Source organism: Polypterus senegalus, chromosome 13 (genome assembly GCF_016835505.1).
Source record: "Polypterus senegalus isolate Bchr_013 chromosome 13, ASM1683550v1, whole genome shotgun sequence".
NCBI classification, from domain to species: domain Eukaryota; kingdom Metazoa; phylum Chordata; class Cladistia; order Polypteriformes; family Polypteridae; genus Polypterus; species Polypterus senegalus.
The window spans coordinates 135,467,152-135,489,918 of NC_053166.1; the positions used below are offsets into that span (position 1 = coordinate 135,467,152).

The window sequence follows — 22,767 nt, forward strand, 5'->3', positions numbered from 1 at the left end:
GGTGGTCCTCAGTTGCTTGTCTTCTTTCTCTCTCTCTGTCTTATTTTAAAAAGGTCAGGCACCACTAGTTCCTTGGTTCTAACATCCCAGGGAAGTACTGTATTACCAGTTTTGTCCCAGAATGCCATTTTCAGTTTCTCGCTCGGGTGCCTTTACCAATTCTACTTCAGGGGAAACAAGCATGAGAGGGTCTTTGACCCCCTAGGCTTGTCTAACCTTCCACACTGGCATGAAGAGCTGATCTTTCTGTCATCTGCTCTCTGCCATTCTTGGGGTGCTCTTGTCTTCATAGTAATGATTAGGGGCCTTCAGAATGTCAGTGAAGCACCAGTCTCCTATTAATGCACTTTGTTCAGCTTCATGAAATGCACATTACTCAGTTGTTTGTACTTTTTAAAGATTTTTTTGTCTATTTCTTGATTGAAGTTTGATTTTGTCAATGAAACTAAAAGGATATATGTTTTGATAAAAGATTGTTTGTTTTTTCCTCTTGTTCTCTTAAATGGCAATTTTGTTGATTTTTACATGCCACATTTTACATATTTGGTAAATTCAGCCTGGGAATTTCTGGGCCCATTGTGAAGACAAATCATGGGTGGCTGCATGTAATGGAGTATGCGAATTCATCAATCCCAGTTTATCTTTGTTGGCAGGTCTATTACTGGGAAACTGACGTTCAAAATGAAACGGAGAAGTTGAAGATCTTATTTCTTCCTGAAACAAGTGTGAGGCTCAAAAACCTGACCAGCTACACCTCCTACTCTGTAAAGATCACAGCGTTTAACGCAGCAGGAGACGGACCTTTCAGTGAACCCAGGACATGCAGGACTCACCAGGCAGGTAGGCAGAAATAAACTCGGCTTAGACATCCCGTGATGGGGAGAGATGATAACAGTTTCTGAGACCAAGAGGCACTTCACTTTGAGAGTGGCCACCTGCCTGAACAATGGAAGGAGAAAGAGTGGGAAAGAGAGGGAGAGAGAGAGATAAAAAAGAATCAAATGGGCCCTCGTGTCCCCATTACCTTAAATCCTAACACATCAAAGGCCACACAGATAAACTTGACATGCGTCATTTCAGGTGACCACTGTGAGATTTGGATGAGTTTAAATGACAGTGTCGGGGTCAAGACACAAATGACTGGCCTTAAGGTGCCTTCAAATGATTGCGACCCTAACATACAGTATGTGGCGTCAGTGCAGGCTCTGACCGTGTGGCTCGGTGAAGAAATGAACTTATTGTGATGTCAGTCAGTCATTATCCAACCCGCTATATCCTCACACTGGCTCACAGGGGTCTGCTGGAGCCAATCCCAGCCAGCACAGGGCACAAGGCAGGAACAAATCCCCAGGCAGGGCGTCAGCCCACTGCAGGGCACACACACACCAAGCACAATTTAGAATAACCAATGCACCTAACCTGCATGCCTTTGGACTGTGGGAGGAAACCAGAGCACCAGGAGGAAACCCACACAGACACGGGGAGAACATGCAAACCCAGGTCTCCTTACTGCGAGGCAGCAGCACTGCCACTGCACCACTGTGCCGTCCCTATTGTGATGTACTGTTTCATTTACATTTGGCACTGAACTGTAAAGAAATGCCAACTCCTAACTTTGTCTCCTGCAAGAATTTGCACAAGTCTCAGGTCATGAGTAGGAAAGCCCGCTTGGCTATCAGTCCCTCGCTTGTATCAGTGTTCCTTTTCTCTGTGTCACATCTGTTACAGTCAAAGGCAAAGAGATGAGTGCAGAAAGAAATTGAGTTAGTGTCAGATATTTTTAAGTGCTACATCTGTGTAAGAAACAAAGCAAGCAAATGGTAGTAACATGGAGCAGGTAAATCATCACAGACTAAATACAAAAAAAGAAACGTTAACTAGAAATCAGTAAGCTGGGAAAACGTCAAATCCAAAGCATAAAACCAAAAATGAAATTGCTTATGCTAGTCTTCTGTCACCAACAAATCTTTCCTTTATTTACAACAAAGTGCACACAAATACAAGGGGGAGCCAAGCTAAAGTTAGAAAATGGAATGAACCTTAACAAAACTGATAATGTCATTTCTCAATGTAGTCTCTCAATGCACTTGTGCCCTCTGCCTGGAAGTGCCTGGAGAATAAAAGGTTTTGTCTTGTCCTCACCACCACTCGTGCACACTACATACCGAGGGGTACTACAGTCACCAGTGCAAGTTACTGTGATTTGCTGGAGACCAATGTGAAGCCTGCTTTTCGATCCAAGCTGGGGTGACTTGCTGTCTCAAGGAGTCCTATTGCTGCAAGACAATGACACACACACACTGCTAAGAACACCAAGGCTTGTCTGAAGAAACTGAAGTTTGAGGTACTGCCACATCCTCCTTATTTGCCAGATTTGGCACCGTGTGATTTCCACCTTTTGGACTGGTGGAGCCAACCCGGACACAGACAGGCGGACATGTCGTTTTTCACCACCACACGTTTATTATATACACTATTTACAATTATTTTGGTCACTCAGACCCAGAATAAAGTGCACAAACCCCAACAATCACAGTCCTGGCCACAAATGCCTTCTTCTCGGGCCGCCTCCACTCTCCTTTCTTACCTTGTCCTTCTTCCACCCGACACTAGCCTCGAATGAAGGGAGACGGCCCCTTTTATCCAGTTCCCGGATGAGCCCCAGGTGTTCCCTGCATTCCTCCCTTGGCCACGCCCCAGCGTGGCGGAAGTGCTGGCTGTCCTCCCGGCAGCTCTCCGGGTGCCGTCCTAAATCTTCCCCCCAGCACTTCCTGGTGTGGCGGAAGTGCTGGGGTAACAGGTCCCCAAGGCATTGGGGCGCCTCCTGGCGGTGACCACGGGCCCCTACAGGGTGGAGCTTCCATGCCCTGTACCCGTGACCCCCAGAGCAACCAGGAAGGCGGCCCCCACGTGATCCAGGATGGTTCCTCACGGTGTCGGTGTGGGTTTCCTCCCACTCTCTAAAGACACGCAGGCTAGATGAACTGTTGATGTTAAATTGTCCCAAGTGTGTGTGTGTTGTGTGTGTGTGATCGTCCTGTGATGGACCAGCACCCTGACCAGGGTTTGCTCCTGCCTATCACCCTGGGTTAGCTGGGATAGGCTCAGGCCCCCTGTGACCCTGGTCTGGATAAAGTGGGATTGAAAATGGCATGACATGAAAGGACGTGATAGCCAAGGTTTATCGATTATTTGGTTAGAACACCAGTTTGATCTTTATAAGATGTGCAAAGCACCAGATCAATTTTTATTTTTATTTTTTTTGGTATTGCACTTGTCACTGAATGCAAGAGCAGAGCGCTGTGACAGGTTCTCAGGTGGACACAAATGACATAATGAGTACACCGAAATACAGAGTGACACTTTTGGAACTGGGGCTGCCATTAATGTCTTTCTTATTCAGTAACTACTGCGTCACAAGACCTTAAGAAAGACTTATTGTGGTCTTAATAAGACTTAGGAAGCAGTAGCTTTAATTCAGAGATGTCAAACTCAATTTTATTGAGGTCTAAAAATAATACTTTATATATGCGATGCAGGCTGAAATATATCAACAAACAACTACTGCCACATTTTCTTTATAAACAAGACACACAGGAACTTTTCTGCTTGTCAAAATCATAAATTCTGCCTCATGTCTCTCTTGAAACTGTCTTCCCTCTTTATCAGCTTTTCATTTTTGGCTCGGAAAGTTACTAGCAGCCATGGGGACCGAAATCAGCACTGAGTGAAAAAAAATGACATCAGCATATAAAGTTGAGTGAGAGTGGCAGCCCAGTCACTAGCAAGAACTTGTAGCTAAAGCAAAGTACATTCGCTTACTTTGGCATTAACATGCGCACCATTGGAGCACATTAGAAAACCTGGTGCAGATGCTCTGGGGAAGGTCTCAGAACACATTCAGAGCTGGTCGGAAATGGGGAGCAGTCACATTTTGCACAATACACAAGACAGATGGATTGCGTAGGTCGGTAGCAGCAGTCATGTAAGTCGTGGAACGGAAGAGTGGACTGGCAGCAGTGGTATGTGTCGGGCTGCCCCCTTCTTCATGAACCCATCACACCATGTTCATAACTAAAGGTCTTTATAACAGCGTGGAATGTCACCTTCTTTTCACTTTTTCTTTTTGGGTTATCATCAGCAGCCAGTTCTCATTCTAACTACAGGATGGCAGCTGCATTGCATGGTGCTGTGCAGACAAACATGAGCGGACAGACACAGGTAACTCATTTGGAAGCTAGGTGTAAATCCAGCTAAATTATATATATGTAGTTGCAATCTGTACAGTATATCAAAGGGGATCTTAGAGAAAACTAATGATCATCATGGGCTGTATTGTAACACATTTTAAATATTGATGAAGAGAGCTGATTTAAAAAGGTCCAAATGCTGGCCCAGAATTTGACACCACTGCTGTCGAATTCGGTCTACCAGTGTTCTGTATCTGTTATTTGCTACTACATATAATAACCTTAACAAACTCTGTGTTTGTTCTTAAAGCACCAGTGAAATTACAATAGGGGCTGCCTAAAGCACATCACTTAGCCGCTTAGTGCGGTGTAACGAGATCTTCTCAAAGGCTTTGTTTGTGTAACATATTAATAAGTGACTACAGCAAGCCCTTGAAGTCTCTACTCTAAACTGTTACCCCTTTCAGTTAATCTGCAATTAATATATTACCTATTTGTTAAGGACAGTATTATAAAGCAATTTATGGTTCAAAGAAAAACATTGTAAACAAATTTCCTATACTCATTCATTCTTGGTTAAAATATATACCCCTTGTTTTGTTGTGGCAGGGTCCTAGGGTGACCTTATTACCTTTAATATTTTTTATTACGCAGACCTTAACAGAATGCCCCAAATCTCATACTCTTACCACTCTGTCAGGAGTGGCTGCTTTGTAGATCAATGTGTCTACTTTTCTTTTACATTCTATAACCCCAGGCAACTAGAACAGGCAGAAGAAAAAGTTAGAAATTTATTTATGTACTATTAGACTTATATAAACAGAAAACTTGTGTTTGTATGGAGCAGTCCACGCTGGTCACACTCAACCGCAGCCACTAGATGGCGCATGCATGCACCTCACTTCTCACTACGAAAGATGTGTGTGTGCATCAAACGCCACAGCAATGCAACAACGACGTCATACCAATGACACAGCTGAAGAAACACAACGTTGAAATGAAGCAAACACAGCAGCTGAACGACACACAAGTAAAACACCTCAGCAACAGAGGGCAAGGCTTGAAGTTTTCAGACTTTTTATATGGAGCAGTCCGCTCTGGTCACACTCAACCACAGCCATTAGATGGCGCATGCATGCACCTCACTTCTCACTACGAAAGACGTGTGTGTGCAGCAAACGCCAGAGCAATGCAACAACAAAGTCATGCTAATGACACAGATGAAGAAACACAACGTGGAAATGAAGCAAACACAGCAGCTGAACGACGCACAAGTAAAACACCTCAGCAACAGAGGGCAAGGCTTGAAGTTTTCAGACAAAGATTAATAAGATTAATATGGCAGTGATACAGCTAAGACATGGTATCGCCAGAGTCTTCTTAAAAAAGCCGGAGGGGCAGCAAGCACATGTGGGTCCACGTCATCTGCACAGATAATTCTTAAGAGTGAGCTGATGCCTCTCCAAGTTCACGAATATAGTAAAACAGCTAGGGGGTCTTCAGGTTGTTTTTTGTCCCGAAGACCACATGAAGCTAGTAGATAATGTGTCCAAAACAATAAAGTAAAATGAGTGTGACAAAAATACAATGACAGACTAAGCAGCAGTTCATCTTGTGTCCATATGGTTACTACCAGGTGGCTCTCTGTTTTATTTGTCTCTGATCAGGCTCTGTTCGCTGTTGGCTGGCACATTCATTTTTGGCTAGGGTGTAATGTAAAAAAAGAGCCTGCACTTCCTTAATCTTTTCAAACATTGAAAGTCTGCATGATTCTGAAGGTTTGTTCTTGAACGCCACATCAGAAATATCGAATGAGTAACTCGACTAGGGATGGTTATGCCTTGACGTTCATACTGTTGTTAAAGAATACACAAAACAAAGTGAAAAGTTAGGGGATCCACCCCGTATACTTTAAATAAGATTGGTTAAGGTTGATGAGCTCAAAACAGAACTGAGGAAAAAACAAAAATGGCTGCCGTATATTTTCAGTAGACAGGAAGTGATGTACAGTAAACCCTCATTTATCACGGTTAATCCGTTCCAGACTCTGCTGCAATATAGTCGACCGTCGTTTATCGCGGTTAATTGGTTCCAGACTGTACCGCGATAAATGAATTTCCACAAAGTAGGATTCTTTATTTATAAATCGAATATTTTCACAGTTAGAGCATAGAAAACCTGTTTATGACCTTCTAAATATGTTTTTTATCATTATGTGAGCCCTCTAGACATGAAATAACACCCTTTAGTTGCCATTACACTCATATTACCCAATATATTAGAAAAAATAAGAGAAAATAAGACATATTAGACGTTACAAATATCATATTATTATTATTGTGTGTACATTTAATTACACACACACACAGTTCTTACACACAACCACTAACCTATGAAAATAGTGCAACTTGTTCGATGATGAAGCGATGAAGATGAAGAGATGTGCTGCACAGCAAAGAAGAGCAAGGTTACTGCTCCTCTGAAGGCATGACCTCAGTAGGAGAGTCTTCAGGTGGTGCAGTATCTTCAGCAGGTGCATCGTCGCCTTCTTCCGCTGAAGGAGTACTAGGAGTAGGCAGTGGGTGTCTGGGCGCGTGACTAAAGAACATCGTGATAGGCAGTTGCTGGCATTGTCTTTTCAAATGCATGAGGAGGCTTTTGTAGGGTTGTATCGCTCCATCAAGTGCATTCCGAAATTGCAATGCACGCATCATTTGTGGGTCCCATTCACCAATCATATCCTGTACTACCTTAATAGTTCTCACGACTTGTGAGAGACGCTCAAGTGTAAGGCCAACTTCCTCCTCCTGACCCCCAGGAAACTCTGGCTGCTCTTCCTCCTACTCCTCACTCACAGACTCAGACTTAGTCATCTCCATCAGATCCTTGTCAGTTAAGGTATCCGAATGTGTCTCCAGCAGCTCATTAACGTCATCATGGGTCATATCCGCGAAACCTTCTCCTCTCAGCATCCAGGCTAGCCTAACTGCCTTATCCACTGCCGAGTTGCTTATATCCTCTGGGGTGAATCCTCTGTAGTCATGGACAATTTCAGGCCACAACATCTTCCAGCTGGCCTTCACGGTCTCCGTCTTTATGTCCTTCAACACGGCCTGGATGTTCTTCAGACAGGTCGCGATGGTATACTGTCACCAGTACTCCTGCAGCACGAAGTTCTCCTCAAGGTCCATGCCTTCGACGAGGTGCTACAGGGTGTTTCGCGTGAAGAGGGCTTTGAACGTGCGAATAACGCCTTGATCCATGGGCTGGATCAGAGAAGTGGTGTTGGGAGGAAGGAACTCAGTCCACACACAGTCTTAGGATAAGCCTTGCGCATGACCTCCAGCATTGTCCATGAGGAGAAGGACATTAAACTCGAGTCCCTTCTCTGCGAGATACAGCTTGACTTGTGGGATGAAGCACTCGTGAAACCAGTCCGATGACAGCTGCTTCGTGATCTAGCCCTTGCTGTTGTGCATCTAAAGCACTGGCAGCATGTTTTTGTTTTTATTCTTCAGGGCCATAGGGTTCTTAGCCTTGTAGATAAGGGCATGCTTGAGCAAAAATCCCTCAGCATTACCACACATGACGATAGTTACGCAATCCTTATACAACTTGAAGCCACGGACCTTGGCCTCATCCTTGAAAATGAATGTCCGGGAAGGCATTAATTTCCAGAACAGTCCTGTTTCGTCCATATTGAACACCTGTTCTGGATGATACTCACCCTACTCAAGGATCTTCTGGAATGTGTTGTTCAGGTAGTCCTCTGCTGCAGGCTGGCATGCAGAGGCCGCTTCTCCGTGGAGAACAACACTCTTCAGATTATACCTCTTCTGGAACTTTTCAAGCCAACCCTTGCTCGCCGTGAAATCCATGAACGTTGCAGATGAGGGTCCTGGCTGAGGTTCGTCTGCTGTAAAGCGCTGATAGAGCTGCCTCGCCTTCTCCCGGATGACCAGCAAATCCAACGGAATGTTTTTCTTGCAGCTGTCGCTGATTCAAATGGCTAGGACAGACCCCGTTTTCACTATGAACTTATTGCAACTTGTCACAACGTGCTTTGCTTCCTTGTTGAAAGAGACAGCCACCATTGCACGGATGTTCTTTTCATCTTTACGGATGGAGCGAACAGTAGACTTATTCAAGTTGTAACGGCTGGCAACCTCCACGATTTTCTTGCCATCTTTGATCATATCCAAGAGTTTCACCTTCTCCTAGATAGTAAGCATTTTCCTCTGGCGCTTAGTTTCATCGTCTGAAGGCTTAGAAAAAGCAGCATGTTTAGGAGCCATCGTGGGGCTTAGATAAAAGTTCTCAGAAATCGCAAACACTTTCTTACGGTGCGTAGTGACATAGGAGCGTGTATGAGAAAAAAACGCGATAGAGTGAAGCCACGAAAGTCGAAGCACGAAGTGGCGAGGGATGACTGTAAATGAATTTCTGCGAAGTAGGATTCTTTATTTATAAATTGAATATTTTCGCAGTTAGAGTATAGAAAACCTGTTTACGACCTTCTAAATACGTTTTTTAAAATTATTAGAGCCCTCTAGACATGAAAGCACCGCGCGGGAAGCATATCATTAAGGAGTTTTATTTGATACGTAATACGTGCTCTGATTGGATAGCTTCTCAGCCATCCGCCAATATCGTCCCTTGTATGAAATCAACTGGGCAAACAAACTGAGGAAGCATGTACCATAAATTAAAAGACCCATTGTCCGCAGAAATCTGTGAACCAGCGAAAAATCCGTGATATATATTTAGATATGCTTACATTTAAAATCCGCGATGGAGTGAAGCCGCGAATTTCGAAGTGCGATATAGTGAGGGATCACTGTAATGAGAGAATGGTATTCTGGGAACTGGAAATGACATCAGAAAGAGGTAGGATCTAGAGGAACAGAAGAGGAAATGGTGTTGTCTGTCTTCTGTGTACCGGAAGTGGCTTTAGGTTGAAGGTTTCATCAGCAAGTCTGCAGGTAAAGAGGAGAAAGAGTTACACAACAGCGCTAACCACTGGTCTGGCGGGAATATACACTTATTCAAGCCCATAAACTGGCGTTACTGTCTGTTACACCAGTGTCACACTACATGACATCTGTTAGGAAGGGGTACCAATCTTGACAACTCCAGTTGCTAGTCTCGTCACCTGAGGAAATTAGATTACACAACCAAAGATCACTGGGGATGGCAAACTATACAATACTTTGACAGCCTTCCAGCACAGGTGAGCTCATAAGCTCATACAGATTCAAATAATGGCTCTGACACGTCCTACTCTGGTCAGCTCTCGCCCTCCCAGTCACAGATGGCCAGATCTAGCAGAGTCATTAATGTGCCAAAGCAACTACTGGCTTAACCAGCTACCGTGCAATTCAGTTTTGCTAGACGTTAACCTTGCTGCTTGTTTAAACATTTATACAGCTGGACATTAGTATTAACAATATACTATCTACCTATATGCTGGATATTATTTTCCTTTTCAGGCCTGACACCATTCCTGGCAGTAATGAAATGTGAACACATCATCAGAATCAAGGTGTATGACCTTAGTTATGTTTTTCTTGTGCTTTCTTGTATAAGTTGGTCCCATTTTAGACTTCGGTGTTGCTGATTGATGTGGGTACTTGAACTTGGTGTGAGGCTACGTCCTATGTTACAGAGAGGCCATTGGTCCAAACATAGCAGTTCCAAATCGATGTATTCTCATATCGGTTTAATCCAATTCAAGGTCATAATGAGTGACTCAAATCTGTCCCAGCTATTTCAGGGGGCTAAGCAGGAGCCAACCCTGAATGTGATGCCAGTTCATCACAGGGTACTAAATGAGCTAACGAGCAAGTTAAATCCAGCAGATCTTACAGAAATGATGGGAATGTAATAAAGATGTAGGAGAACAAATTGCTGTATATCACTCCTTATTTTAATGTGCTTGAAAAGCTTTTAGAAAACTCGAGATGTGAAAATATATGCAATAATATATACCTTGGAATGATAGCATTAAATAAAAATAAAAAATAATTGAAATACAGTAATCCATTGCCAACCAAAAGGCGTATATTTCAGGAAGCCCTTGATTCAGTCTGCTATGGCCATTGTAAAAAACATTTAAACGTTTTGATGGCCATGAAGACGAAAAATTGCTACTGTAATCTGTGACAAGAGGCATTTTGAAAATGGAGAAGACCGAGACAGCAGCAACATGAGAGCCCATGTGTGCTTATCTTGCCTCTCATATCTCACGAGAACCATTGAACCAGTGAGGCTACACGCCAGTTGCCTGCTAAATTCATTGCTTTGGTCTCTTGCTATATGGATGTTGCTTATATGATACTTAAGTAAAATAGGTTGCAGTAGGCAAGTAGAGTGTGCAGAAATAAATTGGTGGTGTACACAAATGCTTGGGGATTACTATGATGACAATTCTGAAGTCATTTAATTGAAATAAATCAACGTTATTAAATGTAATTAGTAAATCATTTCATCAACGTTTTAATTTAACTTCTCTGAGGGTCAGTACTGCAGAGTTTGCATCATGGGGTCTGTGTAGACTGATTAGGAAGAGCTTAATGTGTTGGTAGATAAATTCCGTATCAGCCATATCCCTAGACCTCAGGAGTTACGTATCAGTGCATCTGACCGTCTTCAGCGGGATTTATTGTACTCGAGGAAGATTGTCAGGAGCTGGCTCGAGCAGTCCCGGCATTATAGAAACTTCAGTCGTGCAATTCTTAAATTTAGAAAAATGAGAAGGGTCAGGCTCTTCTGCTAATGCCTTCAGCTGTGGCTATAAATCAATTCAGCAGTGCAGATTTATCTAGGAAGGAGATAAAATGATGATTTTGTGCTCCGAACCATAAGGACGACTAAACAGAATTAAAACATTTTTGGTTTTGCATCATAGTTTTTCTATTTTTTTTTTTTTTATTTTGGTAGCACTGCCACCTCGGCAGTAGACTTGATTTTGTATCCCGGGTCCTCATGTCATCGTGAGATTCCTCCAAGTGCTTCAGTTTTCCCCCACAGTCCAAAAACATGCCGGTTAGATAGATAGATAGATAGATAGATAGATAGATAGATAGATAGATAGATACTTTATTGGGTGGATTGGTGATACTAAACTGGCCTATTTGTGTGTTTGCCCTGTGATGGACTGGTGCCCTGTCCAGGGTTTGTTTCTGCTTTGCATCCTCTGCTAGTTGGGATAGGCTCCAGCACCCCCTGTGGCCCTGTTCAGGACTAAGCAGGTTAGAAAATGTCTGACTGAATTAATTATTAATGTATTAGGGCACTCTTCTCAGACAAAATGTGAAGCCAGCATTAACACATTTATTATTATAACTATAATATAATTATATAATATCACTCATAACTATAATTATAATATCACTCAGCACAACTCAATTAGGTCCACCTGTGAGGACCCCCTTTTTGCCCTCTGAATGGCCAGAATTTTTCAAGGCATACATTCAGCAAACAGTCTTTGAGGATTTTGACTCCTGCTGTAAGGACAGCATTGCATTTCTGGAGATTTGTTTTGTTAGCCACACATATCCCGAAGCTCTGGTTTTTCTTGCCACCGAAAAGGTCTTCATTGATTTAAATCCTGAGGAATGTACAGGCTGTTTAGAGTAAACTGAAGTCACTGAACCACCTTGAGATGATGCAAGCTTTGTGACAGGGCAGATTGTCTACTCAATGTGGCTTTATTGAATACCATCCATACACATATTGCAGCATACGGTGGCACAAAGTAATGTTCCTCAGGATCACGATTCAATAACGCAGGACAAGTGCAAGACAGGTAAAGAGCTCTACAATACTATAAAGAGATAGTAGGTAAGTGAAGAAGGGTGGACTGCAGCTGTTAACAGGTGTGCATGGTCAGCAACAATGCTTAGGTAAGCTGTGGCATTCAAATGAAGCTCATTCAGTATTAAGAGGTAAGAAACCATTCACCACACCATTACATTGTCACCTCCAGTCTGTACTGAAGACACAAGATAGGAAATAACAAAATCTGATCATTCAAACTCAATGTTGCAGTAAGCTCCACCACAGTTCATCAGATCAATGACAGTTTTCCATTCATCAGTTGTCTAGTTTCAGTGATCACTGTACCCTCATTTTCCTATTCTTAATTGTCAGGGGTGGATCCCAACATGCTCTGGCATCCATCCACTTCAAGGTTTGATATGCTTTGTGTTCACAAATGGCTATCTGGTGCTCACCTCGACTTCAGTCACTTGCACAGAGATAATGATCCCATACACATGAGCATGTCTCTAAAATGTGGATGAATGACCTAAACCTCTTTGGAATGGTTTGGGAGAACATGAAATTTCATACCAGCGATCCACCCATTGATTTCTGGAGCCCATGTTTTCCATTACTTGGCTGACAACATTGGACATGATGAATGAACCATCCCTGGGTCAGACAGTTCATTGTAGGACACACTCAACTACATACATTCACCTCAACTCACTTTGATGATGCCAGTGAGCCTAACACTGCCATCATTTGATACATGCGAGAAAAGTGGAATATGTAGGGAAAACCAAATGTATGAAGAAGGTGCAGACCATAGGCCGAAAGTGACCAGGCCAGGAGAATGAGACTGCAGAACACTTCATGACCTGAAATGTTACAGGGTTGAAGCATTGTTGGGACATTATAATAATGTCAGACATTAGTCATCAATGATAAAAAATGTTTGGGTGCTGTTTCATTTAAGGTATAAGTGCTGCAACCATCGGCTAAAACTAAATGGGATCTTACATTTTCACAAAGGACCATTGGATGCTAGATGACAATGTTTATGATGTAAATGAAAAAAGGAAATAAAATTGCTGTGATTTGTTCAGAGTGGTTCAGAGTGGTTCCAATTATCTGTTATTAGTAAAGATCTTTTTGCCTCACTGAGCCTGGCATTGCCCGATACGATAGGCAGCTTGCTTACCCACCACTAAATCTTGAAAGGTAATAATAATAATAACAATAATAATCAACTTTATGTGTATAGCACCTTTCCCGTGCTTAAGGTACAGTCACTATGTAAGATCTGACTACACTGCCTCCTTTCCACTAAGTCTCAACTGGCCTCTACTACTGGGGAGTGACCATGCACTGTGTATGAAATCTAGAGCTCCTCACGGCCTTCCTGCACTTTGCCATACAATTTTTATTTCATATAGCACTCCTAGTAGGGGATACCCTCATAAGGTGCTGTACAAGAATACCTTTCAAAGCAAGTGGATACAAGACGGAGTTATAATGTAACATTCTCTCTGTCTTTCATTGCACATTGATGAATCAACCAAACCAAACAATTCTGAGTAGGGGCAGCCAATGAACTTCGAGTGGTTACTGCCACCTGGTGGCTCCTCTTTAACCACACAGCTTTTGGAGGAGCTCACAAGTCACCAGTATGCTGCTGCATGCCACTGTGCCACTTTTCAGCAGCTCCAAGTCTTACAAGGCAGGGGGAAGAGGTATACATGAATAAAACAGCTATGCTCTTTGGTGACATGGGACATGCAGCATATCATTTAAATCTGGTATTTTACTGTATATCAAAAAGGTCATGTCCTTACTGTTTTATGTTAACTTTTTTCCCCATAGCTCCAAGCTCTCCGAGCTACATCTCATTTTCAGAGGTCACTACAACTACTCTAAATATGTCCTGGGGGCCTCCAATCTGGCCCAACGGCATTGTGGATGGATATCGGGTGGTATATGAGCCTCTGGAACCAATACACGGTAGGAGCCTAGGCTGCTTTACTTTTCTTTAGTCATCACATGTTACGCAGTATTCCCTCATTTGAACTGACTGAGAGATTATTTTAGTGATAGCAAAACAAAAACACAAATGAATGGTTTATTCCACTGAGAATCATTTGGTATTGAAGATGCCTGGATCCATTAAAAAACAGAATAGCTTGTATTTTATTTTATTTCTATATTTATTTATTTAAAAGAGAGAAAAAGTAGCAAAGTAACCTTTTTAAACAAGTCAATCCCTCTTTGGGCAACTGGCTGAGAGTCGTATCAGTTAAGCTGATCCCACTGCAGCAGCGCAATTCATCTTAGAGGAGCACACCTCCTTCACCACCACAGCTCATTGGAGGTTCACTCAATTTGAATCCTACATTTATTTTCTTATCCCTGCTTCATTTACTCATTTCTCTTACCAAGTCCCACAATTCTCTTGTTTACCTAGATAACCGTTGCTTGCATGTTTTGCATAATTTGTCTTTTTTACAGTATCAGGTCTTCTCTTTTCTAAAACTGCTCAAGGACTCAAGGCTCAACTGCTTAAATGGAAAGTGACCTGGTTTGGTTATTAGGAACTCCATGTGACAAAAACAAATTAAATTTGTAAGGGTCAATAAAGTCAGATGTTTTGACCTGTTAGTAGATAAAACACTGGACTGCACGGCACAAGACTTTTAGCCCAGAATTTCCAATGCTTCAACGGTATAAATATGGAAACGTTTGATGATACACATAACATATCTGCTGTGGTGTCCACAATGAAAATTACTTTGTGGCATTGCATTTACTGGAGATAGACAGTGTGAAACTCCTCCTCAGTAGATACTACACTGGGCAGGGCAACTCAAGGCTGCCAGTTCAATCCCTACAAGTGACACACTATGTAACCCTGAGCAGTTCACTTCTGTCATGCTCTTATTATTTACCAAGCATAAGTGGAAAATGCAACTGGAGGAGAATAAGCTAACATCAAGAAGATGGAGAATCTGTAATGTGGGGCACAGACCGATGGCACCATACAAGTCAATGGGCAAGACCTGAACAAAACCACCCAGTTCAGATACCTCAACTGACTCATCTGTGCAGATGGCGACACTCTACCAGACACCTAGGTGAGTGTCAATGTTGCATGGCTCAAATGGGGCCAAGTCACTGGAGTCTTATGCAATTGGAGAATGCCCATCTACATTAAAGCAAAGATCATCAAAACAGTCACCCATTCAGTGACCGCGTACAGAGCAGAATGCTGGTCAGCGATGACCAAACACAATCAAGCTCTCCACTTTACAGAGATGCACATGCTCTGGTGGGTCTTGAAAATGATAAGAATAGCACTGACCTCAGAGAAAATGCACGAAGCCTGGCAGTGTTCCTACAGCAATGTCATCAGAAGAGATGACCAGACAATGCTGAAGATAGCCTGATGCCTGAGCCCAAAAAGAAAATGCCCATGTGGACAACGCAAAAAAATGCAGGCTGGTTAGCTAAAGGAAGAAATGGTTTAAGTGGGCACCCCCCACAAACAAGAAGAAATAGTGACTGGGGTGCTCAAAAGTGGACCTTGCACATACAGTAAGAAGGATAAACACTTATAAGAAGAAGACAGAATATACTGTTCATGTTTGTGAAAGTTTCAGCAAAACAAATACTGACACTTCTCTCATGTGCAGTGTGCAAGAAAAGCAGTCATAAGAGAGCTACAACTACCTCAGAATTGAAAACACAAAGCAGGTGTTGATGAATAGTTTGACACTGCCAGAGCAGATTCAGGAGAAAGGAGATGAGGCTGAAAGTTATAATTCAAATCACAAAAAGCATGTTGTGACTGTGTGATCCTTCGCTGCTTCACACCCTGATATGGCCTGACTCCTCACAGAAGCCTATTATCCAACAACTTCTGCTCTGTAACATCAACATATAATATGACCTCCTCTCATACTGCACTTGTTCATGTTAAGGGGACGGCAGCTGTTGACAAGTTTATTTGGGCGCATTGTTGTATTCATGTTTTGATTCTTGATTGCTACCGTTTGGCATATTTTGTTTATTTTAGTAAAAAATAATACCATACTAATCTGCCCACAATGTACTGTACATGTAGCAGTTCCTTAGTAATGATCAGAAAGCAATCTGAAAACTTTCAGTGAGTCGATCATGTACAGTTATAAAATATTTACTCAGCTTACAGAGGTGAAGCTTGTTTTTGTTTATTCTCAAGCAGCATAAATCACTCTTCTCTTAAAATGTATTATCCTTATCTATCTATCTATCTATCTATCTATCTATCTATCTATCTATCTATCTATCTATCTATCTATCTATCTGTTGTGGCAGGCGACTGGGTCCCATGCCTGGCCGGGATGCCCCTTCCACATATGTTCCAGGGGAGCAGCCATGGGCTCCTCAGTACCTCCCCTGGGACGTTTGGTGGCAGCCTCCCTGGGTGACGTTGGTGCCTCAGTTTCCTGCAGGGTTCCATGGGAGATGGAGTTCTCCACAACCCTGTGGGGATCTGGGGTGGCCGCCAGGAGGTGCTGCATGAATACCGGAGCCAACCTGGACATCTCTACAGTCCCGCCTGGTATACCTGGAGCACTTCCGGGTGGGCTTTAAGAAGGGGCAGCACCCACCATTCATTAGCCAGAATCGGGAGGAAGAGGACGAGTTTGCCTCAGAGGAGTGGTGGTGCCAAAGGAAGGGTTGGTTGATTGCTGAATTGTGCTTTGGGACTGTGTTGGGCCGGTGGGACACGGAGAAGACATGCCCCATGGCTGAAGAAAGAAATAAAAAGCCTGTTGATTTTACACATGCCTCAGTGTGAATCTGTGACAGGTCAGGCATCTATATAGTGCCTTTATCACACTATCTATCTATCTATCTATCTATCTATCTATCTATCTATCTATCTATCTATCTATCTATCTATCTATCTATCTATCTATCTATCTTATATTGTGCCCTTTATTTTTATTTCTCTATCTATCTATCCATCTATCTAATGCAGTGCTTTTTATTTCCTTCTATTTGTTGAAAAAGTATTAATAATAATCTGTTCAATAATTTATTTGCTTACCTACTTATTTTATGAAGAGATGTTATTTTATTTGTGATTTTCTGTAATTGCCTAGCCAATAAAAGTAACTATGCATTTATTTCTGTATATGTTAAGAATCCATTTTTATATTTATTTATTGATTGATTGATTTGTTCATGAAGCACTAGCTGTTCCACTATTTCCTTTTTTGCCTTCATATCAATTTAGGGAGGTTTTGTTTGTGAGTGTTCATAAGCTGGTATCTATTTGTTTATTTGTTTTTCCCATAAATAAAATGTATCTGCCGTTCAGTCTCTCTAGCTTTAACACTTGCCAGATCAGTTTTTTTCTCTTAATAAGTGATGATTGAGTCACAAAGAATTCACGTACCGTGAGTTTTGTGAAACTGCAGAAATGTTTGTGAATTTGGTGAAATGCATTGACATCAATGGGGAAGGAGAAACTGGACTTATTTTGAGTGGGTTATAATGGTGTAATGGTCCTTCAAGGGTCCCTGAGGGCTACAGAAGTGACTGCCAACTATGTTGGACTGATTAATGTGGCCAAAAATGTGACCTGAGCTGTAAGGCAGCAGTGCTAACCACTCCACTCCTCAGCCTACCATGTCTCCCTAAGAATAAATCTATTGAATTAAATATCAGAACAGCACAATTTCTTGCAGACAGGAAGCATGAATTCACCAAGGCTTGCCCCCCACAGATTTGATAGCAGGCCTCTCTTGAGCCATAAAGCAGTTTTATTTTGTTTGCTCACTACTGCTGCTAGCAAATAATCACAACACTACAGCATGTGGATTCTTCACTTCTTCCTGTTTGCATCCACTGCACAGCACTCTGGGTAATATTTTTAAAGGGGTGGGTTCAAGTATTACACACATACAAGTCCATACATGAAGACATTATCTTTAAGGCACAAGTACACGGACACATTTCCAGTTTCCTTCTCCATGCACCTTTTGTGTTTTACTGGATTTCACAATTGTTCTGCTAATCTTAAGCCCTGAGATCTGAGTGTTTTACGCGGAGGGCTGTCCCATCCAACATTGGCTACTAAAGATCTGTGATGTCACAGTGGCTTTACAAAGAAGCATGGGATGCTAGGGAAAAAAAAGTTAGTCTAAGTCAGCCGTATGGTGAATTTCCAGGAATATGTTCTGTGAAAAAGGTGAGCTCAGCATAAACGCTTTAGCGAATTTCGCTGATCAGTGCCACTTTTAATTTATTTTTACACCACGTGTGCCTCTAGTTTTGACCATGGAAATGATAAACTAGCAAGAGACATTTAACTAACTTCACTTAATACATTAACATTTATGTATATATCTAATACTTGAATCAGGAACATTCTAAAATGCACTTTATATTAATATGTATATATTGTCTTGTGTTTTCTGTTTAATGTTTTATGTAGCGTCATCACTGTCAGTGCTGTGAGTTTGTTAACAGGAAAAGCAATATATATACAATAAGTAAATTGTATGAAATTCAAAACAAGTTCTTACATTCCCTATAGACTAGATTTACTCCTTCCAGGCATTCATTGCTGGAAAAGCCATCTCCAGTCCAGGGACCCAAATTGCAAACTTTGGTGTTCAAAGTAAATATCCAATAAAATTGTCAGGCCTTGAAGAGAAGGGTGATATTCTTTGGTTTTAAATTTTGAATGGCACGTTTTAATGAAAATGTTGAATGTGGAGAAAACTGGCCATAATGCACGCCGGCTCAGTTTTATTTAGTACCTTTCTCCGTGAACACCATTCCAAAGTAATTCAAAAATGTTAGTAAAATTGCTTCTGTAATTCTACATCAAGAATTACTTGTGGGAATCAAACAAGTAATCTTGTAGCTTATGGTTCAACTCTTTAGCTACTAGGCAACCATACACCGCAAAGTCATTGGCATTAAATGAAAACATGAATGTTACTCTATAAAAACAATACTCCTGTATATATAGACTTTTAAATGTTAGTTTATATCTATAAGAGCTTGTGTCACACTGGCAAGTACCTCAGCTGTGGAGACTGAACCAGCAATCCCGTGCTTAATACTTTAATTCTGTCCGTATAACACATATTTTTTATATTCTTTGATTGTGTTTGAAGACAATGATTATAGTTCAATGAATACATATCTACAAAAAGACACCATGCAAGGAGAGAGCCTTTCAGTAATAAACTCCTTCATTTTTAATTACTTGTGGGTCTCCACCTCCTTATCTGCTCTTGCAGATCAAAATGAGTCTTTGTGATCTGGTGGGTATAGTTTATGTGGTGTGTTAAACTGGACTGACCACCTGCCAGGTTCTTAGCCTTCATGTGTTTAATTAACAGGGCTCATCTGAAAGTATTTGTGCACATGAAGTTACTTAAATTAGCTCATCTGTTCCATCAGAGCACATCAAGCACAATCACTGAGGTCTGAGTTGAGATATCTCTATGTATATAAAATCCAGTCTGTCTGTCTGCTTTTCACTACTTAACAGACTTAGATTGCGTTTTTCTAGAATTTGCTTGAACATTCTGCTTGATTTTGTGACTTCTTTCATCACACTAAGAATCATCATTCACTTGCAGGAGCGATATATTCACACTAATCCGAGACAGAGGCTGCAGGTACCATATATACAGTATATGGTTGAATGGCTTACTGTCAAATAATGCAAAGAGTACGCGACATGTGTTTCGTCCTAATTCTGGGCTCATCAGGCATACACACTCACTGCACCCCCTCTCAGGGATCGAACCTTGGACGTCAGCGGCAAAGCCTCTTTATGTTGCGCTATGGCGTGTGGTTAGTTTATTTGGCAGCACGTAGATTGGGGTAATTACATTCATGGCATTCGTGGTCTAAATCACAATCTGATTGTATGGGTGGTTAACTACCAGATAATGCTTGTGGTTGGTCTGCAAGTCGGCACCCACGGTTCCCTCTTTCAGCTGCGAGAAGCAGATCATAGAATGATTGAATAGTTTACTGTAAAATAATGCAAAGAGTATGCGACACGTACGGGTGGCGCAATGGGTAGCGCTGCTGCCTCACAGTTAGGAGACCCGGGTTCGCTTCCCGAGTCCTCCCTGTGTGGAGTTTGCATGTTCTCCCCGTGTCTGCATGGGTTTCCTCCCACAGTCCAAAGACATGCAGGTTAGGTACATTGGCAATCCTAAATTGTACCTGGTGTGTGTGCCCTGCAGTGGGCTGGCGCCCTGCCCAGGGTTTGTTTCCTGCCTAGCACCCTGTGTTGGCTGGGATTAGCTCCAGCAGACCCCCGTGACCCTGTAGTTAGCATATAGTGGGTTGGAGGATGGAAATATATATAAAATAGAGAAAATCAATTCATATGTTATAAACAGTGAAAGAAACTTAAATTAAAAAATCAAGTAATTTTAAATGGCAGTAAAGAAGCCCTTGTCCTCCCCTTCAATTGCCTACATTGTTTTTGCAGATTGAGCTACAGAAGGTGTTAGCCCATTAAAAATTTCCCAGTGCCAGAAACATGTCTAGCAAAAGGTCAAATGAAATAAATAGAGAAGTTATGTGCATGGAGTGGCTCTTCCTTGGTCAGGAGTCTCTCTTTTGATTCACCTAAATCTCTCAGTTATGTTATTTCACCCATAATCCAGCTCTGTCCTTCTGTCCGTTGTTATGGTTTTAAGACTGGCGTATGATGGTAAGGGGTGCACAGTGTTCACTGGGAAACACAAACCTAGAGAGGTTATCACAATGAAACTCTTGGAGAACTTGAATGAAGAATTAATGAAAGGAGAGTACAAAGAGCTTGCCAGTTTTGATGAGAGGATTCCAACTGTACTGCTGATCACTCCCACTGGTGTGCCTTTATTCATGTTCAACATCTAAATATATAAAATGCGAAGGTCTGTCCATCTGTTATGCAATTATTCACCAACTAATGGGACAACAGTCTTGATTTTGGTCTTAATTGAAAGGTTATGACCTGATATGTTCTGGAAATTCAAGAAATTTTAGGTAGCAGTAAGGTGATGGCCATTAAAGCATAGTCCCCCCAAGCCTACGTATTGATAATCTCCCAGGACACACTACATATATGTTTAGAATTCATAATCTAGTCTAAGCATTGTGTCTATTGAACATCAAACATTATTAAACGTAAATAAAGGATGGTAAAGTCACCTGTGGTCTTGCGTTTATAGCAAGGCAATTCGAAGAAAACAAGTGATGATGACCAAAATGGAGAAAAAAATAAGAAGACTCGTGACATCTGCTGAGCACCAAACAAATTGCAGAAGGTGATTAAATAACAAAGAACAAGAAAGAAGTAGATGACAAGACCCTGAAGCAAGATGTAATCCTGAACAACCAGCAAACATGATGGCTCATAAGCATGCAAGACAAAGCCCAGTATACAGAATGCAAGAATTAGAAAGAGGAGAAATGCCCAGTGACAATTGTAAATATTGTCAAATACTCGAAACTTCTGACTATATTAAAGTACTAGCAAAATACCCGCGCTTCGCAGCGGAGAAGTAGTGTGTTAAAGAAGTAATGAAAAAGAAAAGGAAACATTTTAATAATAACGTAACATGATTGACAATGTAATTGTTTTGTCATTGTGATGAGTGTTGCTGGCATATATATATATATATATATATATATATATATATATATACATAGATATATACTGTAAATATACATATATACATATACACACATATATATACACATATATACACACATATATATACACATATATACACACATATATATACACATATATATACATACAGTATATACATATACATAGCTACATATATATATACACATACACATATATACAGTATATATATATATATATATATATATATATATATATATATTAGGGGTGGGTTTGTAATTAATTAATCTTGATTAATCACATGTAATCACACAAGAAAATTTGTCCCAAAGCGCAAATGTTTTTTTTAATTTAAAAGGGTTTTAGTGGGCAACAGAATCAAATAATAGACATGGACAAACAAACAAAAATATCATCCCTGGCTAAAACTGGGCAGACTTAAAAATAAAGTGGTATTCTAAGTACTTTAAGTACATGTTCAGAATGGCATTGTCTTTAAATAATAATAACAAAAATTTCAACATAAAGTGCAGTTTTTCTTCTTTAAAAAATAAGGCAGAAACATAAAAGGTAATTTGACCAGCTTCACCTTTAAACTCTGAGTAACCTTAGCCAAAATTATTTTGTACATTAGACTAAAACAGTGTGATCATTGAACATTTTGTAATTAGATGTAAGTAAAATTACTAACGGTCACGGAAGTCCAATGATCCCCAGAAAGAGCCACAAAGTCCGCTTTCTGTAATGCATCTAAATTTGCTTGCCTTTCAGTGTCATAAAGCTGTTGAATTTTACTTGAAATAGTCTCTCGGCGCGGCAGTTGGAAAGTTGGATCACCTGACGCTAACTGTAGCACATTTTCTAACCCCCTATCTTCCACCACTGTTAGTGGTCTACAGTCCAAAGCAATCCATTTTGCGAGAGAATTTGCAAGTTTGACCGATGTTGACTTACTAATTTTGGTCCTGAAGCCAGTCATTTCATGAGGTTTGGGCTGCCAATACCTTTTGTTGGTACTCGAACTCGTACTGCCAGTGCTAACATCATACATAGTTTCTGTGCTCGCTGTAACATGTTTTGTATTTAGATGGTACCGTAAAGTTGAAGTGCGTCAGTGGTATGCAAACTCCTTTTTGCACAGTTTGCATAGAA

At 41.3% G+C, this 22,767-nt stretch overlaps 1 protein-coding gene across 4 annotated transcripts in view; it reads left to right on the forward strand.

Annotated features, from left to right (window-relative positions):
- The window catches only part of sdk1a (sidekick cell adhesion molecule 1a), a 1,556,037-nt gene that overhangs the window by 1,508,106 nt on the left and 25,164 nt on the right, over positions 1-22,767 (forward strand). For all 4 annotated transcript variants that reach the window (XM_039774120.1, XM_039774121.1, XM_039774122.1 and 1 more), the window contains 2 exons: positions 654-840; positions 13,818-13,955. In XM_039774120.1, coding sequence (XP_039630054.1) covers positions 654-840; positions 13,818-13,955 — 325 coding nt within the window. The remainder of the gene's footprint in view (positions 1-653; positions 841-13,817; positions 13,956-22,767) is intronic.